At 34.6% G+C, this 15,407-nt stretch overlaps 1 protein-coding gene across 2 annotated transcripts in view; it reads right to left on the minus strand.

Moving 5' to 3' along the window:
- Positions 1-15,407, minus strand: part of Gas2 (growth arrest specific 2) — a 109,917-nt gene that overhangs the window by 71,295 nt on the left and 23,215 nt on the right. For both annotated transcript variants that reach the window (XM_042691660.1, XM_042691658.1), the window contains exon 3: positions 1,873-2,014. In XM_042691660.1, coding sequence (XP_042547594.1) covers positions 1,873-2,014 — 142 coding nt within the window. The remainder of the gene's footprint in view (positions 1-1,872; positions 2,015-15,407) is intronic.

Consider the following 15,407-nt stretch of genomic DNA (forward strand, 5'->3'; position numbering starts at 1 on the left):
CAAACTTTTCTGTTCTGGCTGAGATCAAATCATGATACTCTGTATCTCAGTCTCCTGAATAGCTAGAATTATGGGTGTGAGCCACCAGCTCACAAAACAAAATACTTGGATAGCTTTATATATGTATAAATTCCCACTGATTTTCTTTTTATGCCTGTTTTTCTAGCACATTAAGAAAGTATGCCGCCATCTCAAATTTTTGTTGATATAATTGTATATTCTAAAGTTTGTATTCCTTTACATTGCCATCATCTAGGTTGCTTTAGACATTAAAGTTCCTGAATGAACTGTATTAGTACCTGAATTGGACTTTTAAAAGACAGAAAAATAAATAATGTGCAAAAACCACACTTAGACATTGACTCTGATGATATTTTCTATAGAGAAAATTTAACATTAAATTGATTCTGCTTCCATGTTTTCAGAAATTTGTATTTGTTCAAGTAACAACCCAGACTGTGAGAAAATAGAGAAAATACAGTATTTACAAGGATAATCAACTTGGCTTGTAAATTACAATGAAAAATGCTTATTTAATGAAAATATAATAAATTCATAAACTAATATATCACTATTAAGTTCCTTGACAATTGGATTGACTTCAACATTTTTAGATAATATCGTGTGTGTGTTTATACATGGATAATTACTAGGTCTGCCATGGGTTTCTATATGTGTTTGTATTTATAGTTGCATTCCCTTTCTATAATCTCCCACTCACATGGTTTCCTATAAACCTAAACACTAACATCTATTTGTAAAAATGACATCGCTACACATACACACCCATCTTCTAGCAAGATTCTTTTACTTTGGTGTGAGAAATGGGAAAGATAATCAATGTTCACTTCTTTAAGAAGTACTGAAGCAGCTCACTTCTGTATATTGACTAGCTTCTGTGGCAATATTCTGGTTTATCTTTCTTTCAGGTTAAGTCCTGCTACTTTCTTCTGTGCTGGGAGAATTCCCCAAAATGTATCAGCATTCTTTTCTACATCACCACAGATATGAAAACTACCTTAACCACAAAAATTTGTCTGTTACCCTCAATTATTTTGTGTTCAGCAAAGTAATATTGCCCAGGGACAAAGGAAATTTTGATTGTTTAGGTGGCAATTTTTATATTTGTTCTCTCCAAAGTATACTTGGTTTACTTTAATGTTAATACATGATATCATATGCTTTTGAAAACTGATTGTTTAAGCCTCAGTCAAGATAACCAAAACTTTTTCCCCATTAGATGTCTCATTTCATAAGTTTGTTCCATTTTCTTAAAATTGGATTTAATTCCAGTGTTCTCTACATTAACGTGATGCTTCACTGGAGCCTATAGAAGAAATTTATATATTTTCTTCAAAGGAAATACAAAACCTCTTTATATGGCCTGAAAATGGATCTGCCAAATTTAATAAGTAAACAAAACAAAGCAAAATAACAGTCTGGGTAGAGGTTACCTTATAATATTGCTCATTTAATCATCTTCGGTGTCAATATGTGACTCCCCTAGCCACTTTGTAACTCTCTGAAAGCGTAGGTGAATCTGTAAACTAGCAAACTTCAGTTTCAACAGACAAAGCCACAGAGAGACAAAACCTTTCTTACTTCATAGAGCTGAAAAGACATGGTTTTCATGGTAGCATTTTATAGTTACCCTTCTATTTCAGATTACAGCCTGACAATAACACTGAATCTGTTTTCCAAGTATTCACCAAGTTTGCTTACATGACTCTCATCTTTAGCTTGAAAAAGACTGAACTACTTCTACTCTTTTAAAAAAAAAATCTGTGCCATGATACCATACCTCTTGATAACTATACTAACAAAAACCAATTGCAATATTTAACCAGCTACATTTCTGAAGGAAATACATACCCAAACCTTCAGATTCAAATAGACATGTTTCATCCACTCCTAAGTCTCGGCACCAGGATAAGAAATTTGCTGTATTATCTCGAGCAAAAAAGGAGCCTGAAGGTGCACTGGCTTTGTATGGAATCTTCTTCAATGGCAGAGTCTGAAAAGTAAAGGAATTTCACTTGGGTGGAATATCTGGTAAAGCTGTCAGAGTTACATGCCAAAACGTATGATGTATCAACAGAATTCTTTGGAAGGACCTTAACAACAAATAGGCTTGTGAAGAATGATAGAAAAGAAATGTAGTGTTAATGAAACTTAAACATTATGAAAATTAAAACACTATGAAAATCTGTGTATACAGGCACATGTCCTTGTCTATTGTATACTTATTAGTAAACATATGCAAAGCTCTTTGCAGGTTTTAATTGGCACTTTATGCTTTGTTTATTGTTGTCATTTTTTACTTATTATTTCATGTAATTATGCTACCTGTATGTTCACATAGTATTTTTTTCATTTGTAGAACAAACCAAAAGTACAGAAATAAAATTAGTAAATGGTGTAATCCAATAGTTATATATATCATAAAATTCATAATTATACAAATCATAAAGTGAAAAGAGAGCAACAGAGTAGTTTCCACATCTATACGATAAATGAAGATATTAAAATAATCTTGAAATAACTTTCTACAGTCTTTCTTCTAGTTTCTTTCTTTTTTCACCATCCTGTATAGCTGTACTATATAATATGAACATAATTCGTTTATACTCTGTTTAGTAACCTTGAAAGTTACTACTTACATTCTGCATCATTTCACTGTGAAGATGTGAAGATGATTAGGATAAGGGAAGACAGGAACTTAAACTGAGGATGATACTACTAGATGCATACATCTTTCAGCCGGGAAATCTCCACTTGCACCATACTAATACTACTTTTGTTTTCTTTAATGGGGTATAGCCAGTTTGCATGGCAAAGCATGAAGCCATAGAATGTGCCTCTATATGTTGTAAAAATGAAGTCAATATTTGGATAGCTTGTGCTACGCAGACCTTTATCTCAAAGAGCAAACAGATGAAAACACTTGTTATTAAATTCATAGACAGGTTGTTTCTTTTAATCACAGAGCCAGCAAATGCAATGACCAGAATGTTGTAGATTGTTGAGCTCATTTATAATAGTTATTAAAGGTGAAGTAGGGTCCTAGGTGGAGCATTGGAGACATTGACATCAACTATTACTAATTTTTATATGCAGAGATTTAATGACTATGAGAAAAATAATCTATCAGTATCTCACCCAGATTTTATTGGTCTGATCTCTAAGATCTTTCTGCTGCAGTATAGATTTTTGTTTGTTTGTTTTGCCAATCCTGGGGCTTGAACTCAGGGCAGAGGCACTATCCCTGAGTTTCTTTTGCTAAAGGCTAGTACTCTACGGCAGCATCATTTCTGGCTTTTTCTGCCTTTATGGTACTATAGAAATGAACCCAGGGTTTTATGCATGCTAGGCAAGCACTCTACCACTAAGCCACCATCCCACCTGAAGTATAATTTTGATTTCAGGTAGACATAATTAAAAATATTGCATGGATGTACTAACATTTATACAAATAGTTGTGTTAGGTGTAGTTGTACAAACTATATATAAATTACCCACATAGCAATTTGTCTTATAACTATCTCTTATATAGCATACAGTAATGCCTCATAAACTTGAGGTGGGACCACATATTCTCTATTAGAAGTTTTACATCCTCAAAGCACCCTCAAAATTCATATAATTATTATGTAGTTATGCCTGAATGCATTCCATAAATTATGAAATTAGACATGAAAATTTTAAATATTGTCTTTCAAACATTTTTGTTATTTACATAGAATGATGAATGGAATTGCTGGAGCCGAACTGAGATCCGATAGACATTTAGACTCAATCACTCAGGAGAATGTCTTGCTACTGTAGCTCACCCTCTCATTCTATAATCTGTGTTATCCTTATACTTCCCAATGATACTAACCCAAGATATGCACTTGTAGTGTCTTGATGCTGATTGGTTGGCTGAGTAACCTAAAGAGAATGCTTAGGCCGGGGTCCAGTAGCTCACACCTGTAATCCTAACTACTCAGGAGGCTGAGATCTGAGGATCTGGGCTCAAAGCCAGCCCGGGCGGGAAAGTCCATGAGACTCTTATCTCCCATAAATCACTAGAAAACAGGAAGTGGAGCTGTGGCTCAAGCGGTAGAGCCCTCGCCTTGAGCTGAAGAGCTGAGGGATAGCGCCCAAGCCCAGAGTTCAAGCCCCACGACCTACCAAAAAAAAAAAAAAAAAGAGAGAGAGAAGATGCTTATATGTTTCATAAACACTGTTCTTATTTTCTTTAGGCAATTACTAAAGTTGGCTACAATAAAAATGACTAATTTAAATTATCTTGTAAAGATTTTTATCTAATCCATGGCCTCTCACATTAATTACTTTTTGATTAAAAGGTAATTTGCTTTGACTTTTGGAGTGCACTTAATGGACTTCATACAAACTATAGTATCTACACTGTAGGTACTTTGGCAACTCAATCAAACCTATGTCTCAGTCTTTTTTATACAATGCACATAGAAAACATATACATCTCATCTATGTAAGTAAAAGTTAAATCATATAATTCAATTGTAGCAGTAAGTGTTCAACAAAGAGTGTATATTGTCATTGTCCTCAATACAAGCAAACAACACATTGAATTACCTTTTCTCGTTCATAGATACTTTTTTTCTATTTTGATACAAAGTTCAATGAAAGCACTGGCAAATAATTTAATTCTTCCTTTTTCTGTTAATGTAAATATCTGCTTCTAGAATACTTTTCCGCACCCATGGAAAGGTTGCATCTAGTGTATTAAACACTGATGAGCACTGAGCTGTTCTGAGTGTACTAGATATCTAGTGTATTGGATAAGTAACCTACTTCATTTTATTTTAACCAACCTCAGTTTTAATAGCCACATGTAGATAATGCCATCATGGTAGATAAAACATATGTAATGAGGAAAGAAAAATTATTTGGTTTTTGTAAAATTGGATGTTGACCACTTGACAGATATTTTTCCCAAACCATACCATCATCTCCATGTCTCCAGTTCTCCTTAAATCCTATAGTTCCTGCTATGTGTGGTCTTGAGATAGACAGCTGTGCTCACTATTTACCAGGATTTTATTTATATGATGAAGTGTTCAACACAGGAATCTACTAGTAGAGCACTAATGATTAATCTATATAGAATTCATATGTAATAATCTGTATCCAGAGAGCCAGTATCTTATTAAGGTCAGTGCTCTGTGACACAGATAGAGTACTTTATTTAAAGGATGTACTGCCTTGATTTTTCAAACTTATAGTCTAGATGGGATGAATTAATCTATAGCGGGAATGCCCACCATTCTCTCTAGGCATACTGCACTTAACTTCTTGTGAGATAGCCCCTTCAATTCTCAGAGCACAGCATCAGGAATGAGGTGGATAGTCCTATCACCATTTTCCAGATGAATAACCTGAGTTTCTATACAGTTCAAATTAAATCATTCAGTCTCACATCCATAGACTGTGAACTACTCCATGAGAACCAACTATGCCTTAATTTAAACAGTTTTCAGCATGTGATTTTATTTCCCAATTTTTTGGCCAAGTAGAATTAAAATAAAGAATTATGTCTTGCCTGTCTCCTATTTCATCTAGGAAAAAAGACTGAGAGTATGGAGTCTTTCTGTAGATAGTAAATTGAAAGTTTAATACTAGGAGTTTAAATAATGCATTCTGCACCAGAGTTTAAGACGTACTCTTCTCAATTACTTTCAGTAGACATTGCAGATATAAAACAGAAAGAAGACATAGTGCTTGCCAAGAAGTAATATCTCTGCTTTTCCAAAGGGTATATAGAATGTACTGTTCAAATATGCAGGCAATAAACTCACTCTTTCCATGATGGAATTCACAGCCTCCATCTGTATTCCCATGTTGCATTTAGTTTCACTACGTATTTTATTGAAAAATAATCTCTTTCACTAAAATCATCTCATTGAACATTCATGGCATCACTGTGTCTAAATATAAATAGCAAGTGGTTTTGTAGAGGATAACAACCCATTCTCTAAGATCAAAATTGTAGAGAATTCTTAAAGAGGAGAAAAAAAATTTCTGGTATCATAGCATTGGGGAATCAGCTATAGGACCACATGCCTTAGTTATGATTTAGTACAGTAATAACTGAAAGAGCTAAGCTGGAATTCCAAATGGAGCCACCTTACTTTCTCTCCAAGAGGAACTCTACATTATAAAGATCTCACCATGCATCAAAGATTTGTTGTAATTTTAATACCATAGTATAACTATATTCACAAAATAAAAAAGAAATAAAAAATGTTTCTTATGTAGACATTCTGCATTTGAAAGTTCAGGAATAATCATTTATACAATCAAGCTAGCAAAGATGCAAAGCACTTTGAATTAGTTGGAATAATCTCTTATATAACTATGAAATGATGCTAAAAATGAAGGCCACATATAGATATCAAACCTCAGGATTAAATAAGATAAACCATAAATGTTATGCTATAAATGACTTCCAAAGTTTCACCTACTGAGATACCTGCCCAGAAGTTCATGGCAGATTTCTGCATAATTACTAAAAGTTGGAAGCATCCAAGAAGGACTTCAGTGGAAGGTTGAGCACACAGGATTTAAAGGTTAGGAAAACTGACCTTAATTTAAATATATATATATATATATATATATTGGATTTTCATTTCTAATAAATAGTTTGCATCTTTTAAGGTGTAATAATTGATCATTATTAGTAACAAAGTTTGGCTTCACAGAGTCACTAATTGTAATTTTTTAGTGATAGGTTCTTTTTGATACCTCTCTGTGAAATATCATAAACAGAAAATACGTTTTAAGAAAATCAAATTATTTTATTGATGAATTCCAGGAAACCAAATGAAGTTTCCTAAACACTTTTTTTCTTGTCAGTCATTGGGCCTGAACTCTGGGCCTGAGAGCTGTCCCTTAGCTCTTCAGCTCAAGGAGAGCCACAGAATCACTTCTGGCTTTTCCTGCTTATGTGGTGCTGAGTAATTGAACCCAGGGCCTCATGCAAGCAAGGCAAGCACTTACCACTGAGCCACTTTCCCAGCCCCCTAAACATTCTTAACAAAGGATATGCTGATTTTTGTTGGTGTTCTGGTTAACTTCCACTATATTACCGAATTTTTTTAGGGCATGCCGTAAGTGACTGCCAACTGATTAATAGTAGCCGCGATGAGTTATTTAACCTATTTAGCCTTTTTTCAACTGCAGGTTGAAAAAAGGATTAAGGATTAAGTAATATGTTCTGGAAAGTACATAGTAGAGATCTTAGATTATGGCTTTACTAACAGTATTATTTTTTCACATACATATCAACTTTAGGATGCATTTTCAAATGTTTCAGTGAAAGGAACATATTAGTTACATCACCTCTGTAATAATTATAATAAACTCATATATATACACATATAAGAACTCATAAGAGAAAAGCTCTATATGTGTGTGGTAATTTAATTACAAGTTGCTTTTCTCAATGTGGTTTTCATGCTACCTGGTTGTGTATTTATCTGATATGTGCATTCTGATCAAAACCTGGACTTTCCAAAGGTAAGCTTTTAGTCTTCCCTGCTTAAAAATGTTGTCTTCTCAGTGCAACTTGTATCTCTCTCTGTCCTGCTCTCTTCTCTCTCTGCAGTTCTTTCTTTTACATCTTTGTCCTTCTCTATTCCTCCTTTCCTTCTCTCTTTCCCTTCTTATCTCCTCTCCCCATTGCTTGTAATCATACTGGTTTTTGTTTTTACCCTGTATTCTCTCCATATATGTCATCATGTGGTCCTTACCCATAACTGTCTTTCTTATAATTTCTCAGTTAATTGCAGTTCCCAGGTGAAGGATCATCCAAAGTACCACCCTGCTAGCATCAGTTTTTGTTAGTTTTCTTGATAATGGCCAATGGGGTAAGGTGGAAGCTCAATGCTGTTTTGATTTGTATTTCCTTTATGGCCAGGGATATTGAGCATTTCTTCATGCATCTGTTGACCATGCTTTAGGAAATAGAAAAGCTGGGAAATATATATTAATATATTAACATATTATATCAAGTGAGGTAAGTTAGACAGAGAAAAACAAAAATTGCATGGTTTCCCTCATTTGTGATAGCTAGAATATGCCTATATATCTATAAACACATTGAGTACTATGTGAGTGATTACAAATGTTTTAACTGGGCACCAATGTCTCATGCCTGTAATCCTAGCTACTCAGGAGGCTGAGATCTGAGGATCACAGTTCAAAGCCAGCCTGGGCAGAAAAGTCCTTGTGAGACCACTCAAAAAGAGCCATAAGCAGCACTCTGACTCAAGTGCCAGATCACTAGCCTTGAATGAAAAGAGGCTCATAGACAGTGCCTAGACTCTGAGTTTGAGCTCCAGGGGGGCAAAAAAATGTGTTAACCGAAATATGGTAGACTCTAGGGAGAACTTTAATAATGTAATCCCTTAGAAAGACAAGTCAAAGCCCAACAAAATAAGCACCAATAAGTGGATACTTGCAAGAGAGAAGGCAGGGTCAAGGGTTACAGAGGTAGAGGAAGGAAGAGGAAAAAGGGGAGGAAAATGCAGTCTATATATGCTACAAAAGAAAAGTAAACAAAGAGGTGTGTCAAAAGAGTGTAAGAATATTGAAAGAGTAGACACTGATCAAGATTAATTGCATTTATAAACTGTATAACCCTGTTTTCACTGTATTTGATGTTGATATAATTTGTGGTGAGGAAGGGAAAAAACAAATTGTTTAAATATGGATACAGGTGCACCCACTGCAACAATGAGATATACAAGATGTTAGGTTGAAAAACGAACTTTACAACTTTGGAGCTGGGGAAGGGGGTGCGGGGTGAGGGGGGGGGGGAGATGGGAAGGGATGGGAAAGGGAAACAAAGGAGGAGGCAACAATGCTTGATAAGAAATGTACACATTACCTTGCTCATGTAATTGTAACCCCTCTGTACAGTATTTTCACAATTTAAAAAATGCTTTGTTAAATAGACACTATTTTGTAGTTACTTAAAGATAATAAAATAAATAACAATAATTACAACCAAAACAGTTTTTAAGAACTATGGCAAGCCTAGTTCTGAAGACAGGGTTATCTCTGGAGGACGTCTGTACTCCTTTGCCTGTACATTTCCTTGAACAGAAAAGAGTGATATGACAAGAAACTCACTGAGTTTCTAACCCTGGAGCACCCATGAGGCCATTATGCACATAATGCATATTCAGCCGTGTTCTTTCCTCCATCCTAATTTTCTCTTGCCTTTCAACTGAAAAATAGAGAACACTCTTCATTTAGTTCCTCACCAGGTCCATCACAGGTTTTGCTTCATTTCAACCTAATTCATAACCAATTACACCATTCCAATTCCTCTACCACCACCGTAGGGTACATGGCCATTCTTCTGATGTAGACAATAGTTTCATTGATGAAAAAATTTCAATTCCACTTTTCCTTGGTTTCCCCTGTGATCCATTTTCCACGTGGCTAGTGTCACCTCTTTACAAGACTTATCATGCTTCATTTATAACATCTCAGTGTAATAATGTGGTTGTAAGGATAAAGGCCAACCTTCTCCAGCAAAAGCTACTATCTTAATGCGTGACAGCCCCATGGCACATGAGTGTTCAGACACACTCACGTTCCTTTCCTTTCTCAAAATTACGGTGCACATCTCAGGGCTCACACATGTGCTGCGTTACCTATCAATAGTTAAACAACTTCCAGAAATAGCAACTCTGAGAACAGGGAAAATTATGTAGTTTATTTTGACATTTAGTATCTATTATCCAAATATTTAGAAGTGTCTTCACATTCCAATTTTTTTCAGATTTTAGAATGTTTGTAGATAAATAATGATATCTTTGGAGGGGCCAAGCCTAAACAAAAAACTCATTTATATTTTCTATATCATGTATACAAAATAACTCAGGCTTACTTTATACAACCTTCTCAGTGAATCTGCATTTTCATTTGAATCCCTCCTACATCAGTTTAGGTGGATAGTTTCCAATTTTGGCTTCCATTCTTTGTGCCCAAAAAAGTTTTAAATTTGGAACATTTCAGATTAGAGTTTCAACTATATGTGTATATATTTGTGCACATATTTATTATATAGGTAAGGATTGACACACACATTTATTACATAGTCAGATTTATCTCTCTCACTTTAATTTCTGATGCACTTGGTTTACTCTGTCAAAATCTGTTTGAGGTTTGCAAGTCTATATGATAATCTTATAAGTACAAAAAGATCATGCACAAGAGGACCAACGCATTGAGATGAACACAAACTAAATATTCATGGGCCTCTAAAGTTTTCTAAAGTTATGAAAGTAGGTTTAGAGCTGAGCGTGGGTGGCTCATGCATGTAATCCTGAGTAGTTACTCAGGAGGATGGGATCTGAGGACCATGGTTCAAAACCATCTAGGACAAGAAAGTCCATGAGAATCTTACCTCCAAATACCTACCAGAAAACTGGTCATGGTGCTGTGGCTCAAGGTGATAGAACACTAGCCTTGAGCAAAAGATCTCAGAGACTGTGTCCAGGTCTCACATTCAAGTCCCAAAGACAAACCCATAAAAACAAAGTAGGTTTAAATGTGTCACAGGGTGTCTGAAAACACTTGGTTTACTTTCCACAAAAATACTCTTTCCTATACTTTGAAACTCATACAGTGTTTAATGGAACCAATGCGGGATTAAGGTTTTGCTTTGTTTTTGTTTTTTTGAGAAATGTATTGTTTCTATGAGCTTTCAGATTTATTTTTAATGCTGTAGGAACACTTTAGACTCCTGTGGTCTAGTTTAATAAAATGTATTCCATTTATGTTATATTTGTAATACTGATTATTTCACATATTTAAAAATAACAATATGAGGATGTACTGTAGGCTTCTGTCAGCTGCCACAGAGAGTGTGGCACAGAAATTGTTAAGTACCCTTGCTCTGGAAGATAATCAGATTTATTTCCTTCACATTCTTCATAAGATCTGATATAAAATAGACACTCAAAAGACATCATGAATGTATTACGTTAGTTCATCTCCCTTTTAAAGTTCTTTCCTTGTTCTTATTAAAGGTCTAATGATTTAAATAATTTCGGATTGAACTGCTTTTTTTTACTTTTGGCTTTAAAATTCACAAATTAATGCATTACTTTTCATATGAGCAATAACATTATCTAGGCATCCAAAAGACATACAGCCAAGGCTGGGGTGAAATTAGACATGACTAGAAAATTTTCAGGAGGCCAATCCCCATACTTTATGGCTTCATGCATGATATGCAATGTATTTGCAAATGGCTAAGTGAAACAATAGAAGGCATTCATATAGTCAGCTCCTGCAATTTAAGATGAAGTTGAAGAGCTCTATACACTGCAAATTCAATTACCTCATCTAAAACACATCATGCCATTGCTCTGTAATGTGCCAGTATCACTTACCTTGGCCCACACACACACACACACACACACACACACACACACACACACACACACACACACACACACACACACACACACACAAATCTAGTGAGCACTCACATTTAAAATTATTAATTCTCAGACATTTTTTAAATGAAAAAACAAGCCTTTCCCCTGAGATTTAAATTCCTTAAAAGGACTCTCATTTAAAACAAAGCCTATGAACTTTTTTTTAAGAAAGGACATATACATTTATTATTGATTGGTTTGAATGACTTGAATTTCTCCAAAGCATTTAGTAACAGCTCATTTAAAAAATTAATTTCCCATTTCCATATGGTGAGAGCGACTTTTCTTGACATACTATTCCACATTCAGGGTTCTTTGAAAGCACTGAGCACAATTAGGGCTATCAAATAGCATGAGCGCAGTCCCCCAGTTCCACTCCTTTTACAATCTTGTCTTGCCTATGGGCCTGCATGTGGTTAAGGCAGGATGTGAGCCTGTGAGTGCAAGAGATGACCTCATTGCAGAAAAATTTCATCAACTCTGCTTTCATGCTCCAGGAGCAAATTGTTGCTGGTGCTGAGAAATCATACATACAGATGGAAACTGCATATGTGGTATGTGTGCTTGCACACATGTACACACCCCTGTTCAAAATCAGGATTTATTTTAGGTTTGTGATGTTCTCGAGTTTTTATTTAAAACATTTATTTTGTGTGTCATATGAAAGGGAGATCCTTTGTCTGCACATTCACATAAAATCTGGAGCAGCTGAAACCTAGACAAACTCTAGGCTAGATGCTGCCAGGAGATCTTTATCTTTCCTTTCCTTTTGCTTTTTCCCCCTAACTTGGGATATAAATTCTCAACAGATTACAAAATGCAGCTAGAAATACTCCCATTCACCAATCCTAGCTCAAAGATCTTATCAGAAGCACTCTCCAATACGGAGACAGCATAAGGATTACAGGAAATAATGACTTGATCTTACTCAAACAGAAAGTTTAGCAGGTTCTAGTCAATAACAAATACAAAAAACAGGTAAAACAAACAAACATGACAATATTTACTGTCATAGTTTAAGGGTCATAGTCTAACTTAATCTTCCATTTCTCATTTGCTGTTTAGTATATGAAAGAAAATCCAACTTAGTTTTGAATATTTTCCCAAAGATCAAGTCCTTTTCATTGAAAATATGGTTTTTAGTTGTCCAGGACCTACAGAATCTTGCTTACATCAGTTTAAGAACAAGTCAAGTAATTAAATTCATATTATAATTCCATCTACAGATAGTCCATTGAATCTTATGCTGCTTTACATGCTTTTCTTGAAGTATTTCAAACCATCTATCTGTTTAGGAACCAGTTTTCTCTTCTAGTTACCTGCCAGAAAAATTATTCAATAAGGAGAATGGCCATTACTTCTGTGATTCACTGAGAATAAATGGGTGAGAATAAGGTCCACCTTCTAAAGATATCCTATATAGATTTTAAAGCAGTTGTAGTATTTCTTACTTATCAAGAGTATCTCTTTGGCTTAGATACTAACTGAGAAAAACTCAAAATACAGTATCACAAATGTGGATGAAATATGTAATATATACTCCTCTACATTTTGACTTCTAAATTTAGCCACATGCTAAGATATTAATTTTTGTACACTTAAAACCTGTGATTGCGTTCAATTAAAATTTTTAATATTGGAGTTTTAAATTTGGAGCCTTCCACTTGGAGATAAGTGCTCTACCACTTGCATAATACACCCAGCCCATGTTTGTTACTTCAGATATTTTTCCTATTTGGTCTTACATTTCTCCTTGGTCTGGATCTGGACAGTGATCCCTGTTCCTAAGGATGTGTGTACCTGAGATGATAGACATTGACTACCATGACTGGCCTCTTTGATGACAGAGAGTCTTCCTTTTTCTCTGGGATGGCTTCATCTTGCAATCCTCCTGGGCTTTGTCTTACAAATAATGTGAGCTACTCTGCCCAATCTTTTTATATTTATTTATTTACTTATTTTGTGATGGTCCTGGTGTTGAAATCAGTCTGTCTTTCTTTCTTTCTTTCTCTTTCTTTCTTTCTTTCTTTCTTTCTTTCTTTCTTTCTTTCTTTCTTTCTTTCTTTCTTTCTTTCTTTCTTTCTTTCTTCCTTTCTTTCTTTTGTGATGGTCCTGGTGTTGAAATCAGGGATTGGACGATGCCCCTGAGCTTTTTCTGCTCAATGTTAGTACTCTATCACTTAAGCCACAACTCTACTTCTGGCTTTTTGGTGGTTCATCGAAGAGAACAGTCTCATGGACTTTCCTGCCTAGGTTGGCTTGAAATTGTGATCCTTAGATCTCAGACTCATGAATAGCTAAGATTACAGATGTGAGACACTGGCACCAAGCTGCATCTAGTTTTTTTTTTTACTCATTTTGTAAGCTCCATCTTACAAACAATATCATTGTACCACATGCAAGTTATTTTTCTCTAAAATAGTAAATGTTTTGAGTATAGGCTTATACCTATTTTTAACACAAACAATATATATAAAATCATAAACTTCCTAAGCAAAGTATGTCACATCTTCTTTCTAACATAGTTATCAAACTTCTATCAAATTTAAATATTATACATAAATAATATACAGGTATTAATTTCAAAGGGTATTTACATTTTATAATATTCTATATTATTAAAGGTTAATAAAAAGATGAACTTGCATAGTCCACAAACATTTTCATTCCCTTTAGAGCTAACATTTGATTAATAAAATGTCACTATTCACTGGAATTTTCTGACTTGTTCTTTTAGTTTCACAGAAACTGGGTTTACTAATTTTTTTTTTACCATGATTGTTAAATAGTCCTTTGGTAGATGGCTAATTAGGGGCTCTGGAAGAAACAAAGGTCCTTATATTCCTATTTCACTCATCAAGTGTTTTATTGGGCCAAAGGGGGCAGTTATGGGGAAAGATACAAAAGATAAAACAAGATGATTTCATCGAAAAAAAATATTTCATCGTTATGGCTCCTTCAGTACTGACAGAACAACTTTAATTACTGTAAAAACATCTTATTTCACATTAACATCTTCTGAAAATGCATTACAAGAAGCATAAACAATAATCTTTTTCTTCATTTAAATGATGAGTAAATTGACAAAACTACTGATTATTACTCGTCTAATCATTGTTTTATTCGAACTATCTAAACTATATCGGAATTATATAAACTAAAGTATATAAACAAGTCTTACATCCTCATGCTGAATGAGCTGTTAATGTGCAAACTTTTATTCTAATTATTGTCTTTAGATAACGCTCTAAGTTCCAGTAACTGGATATCATATATGCTTAGCATCCATGATTAGGCACCTGAGCAAACTTTTCTAGGATGAATTGTATAAATAATTTAGACTTCCATGTTATATCACTTCAGCCAATCTTTTGTCAACACTTTCCTGAGACCCTGGTCCTTCCTCAAGCTATCCAAATATGCATAATCCTATGTCATCTTTGTTACATAAAATGTTAGATTTTCCTTATGAGTTTGAACATTAAACCAGCAGAGGGATGAGTTTGAACATTAAACCAGCAGAGGGAAGAATTTCCAAGATATGGACAAGTTAATAAACATTTTCAGGATGATAAACCAAAGATTATTAGAAACTTCTGGATCTGAAATTGAACAACATTTATATTGGGGCAGACCTTCATTTGTTTATTATTTTGTTTACTTATTTAACCTAAAATATCTCACACTATGTTAGACCCACAGATGAGAACCCAAAGAGGTGAAGACAACAAAACAAGTATAACAAGATGGCAGTGATGGAGAATGATACAGAAATAGGCAACCTATGAAGAAGGATGACAGTTCTACCTAGGAGTATACAGGCAAGACATTTCTATGACTCCAGCTTCCTTTCTCCCCCTTTAATGTAGAATCACATCAATCTCTGACGGAGGCAACAATCCATTTCTCACTATAATTCATTGG

Source organism: Dipodomys spectabilis, unplaced genomic scaffold, assembly GCF_019054845.1.
Source record: "Dipodomys spectabilis isolate Male_0828 unplaced genomic scaffold, ASM1905484v1 ptg000145l, whole genome shotgun sequence".
NCBI lineage: Eukaryota > Metazoa > Chordata > Mammalia > Rodentia > Heteromyidae > Dipodomys > Dipodomys spectabilis.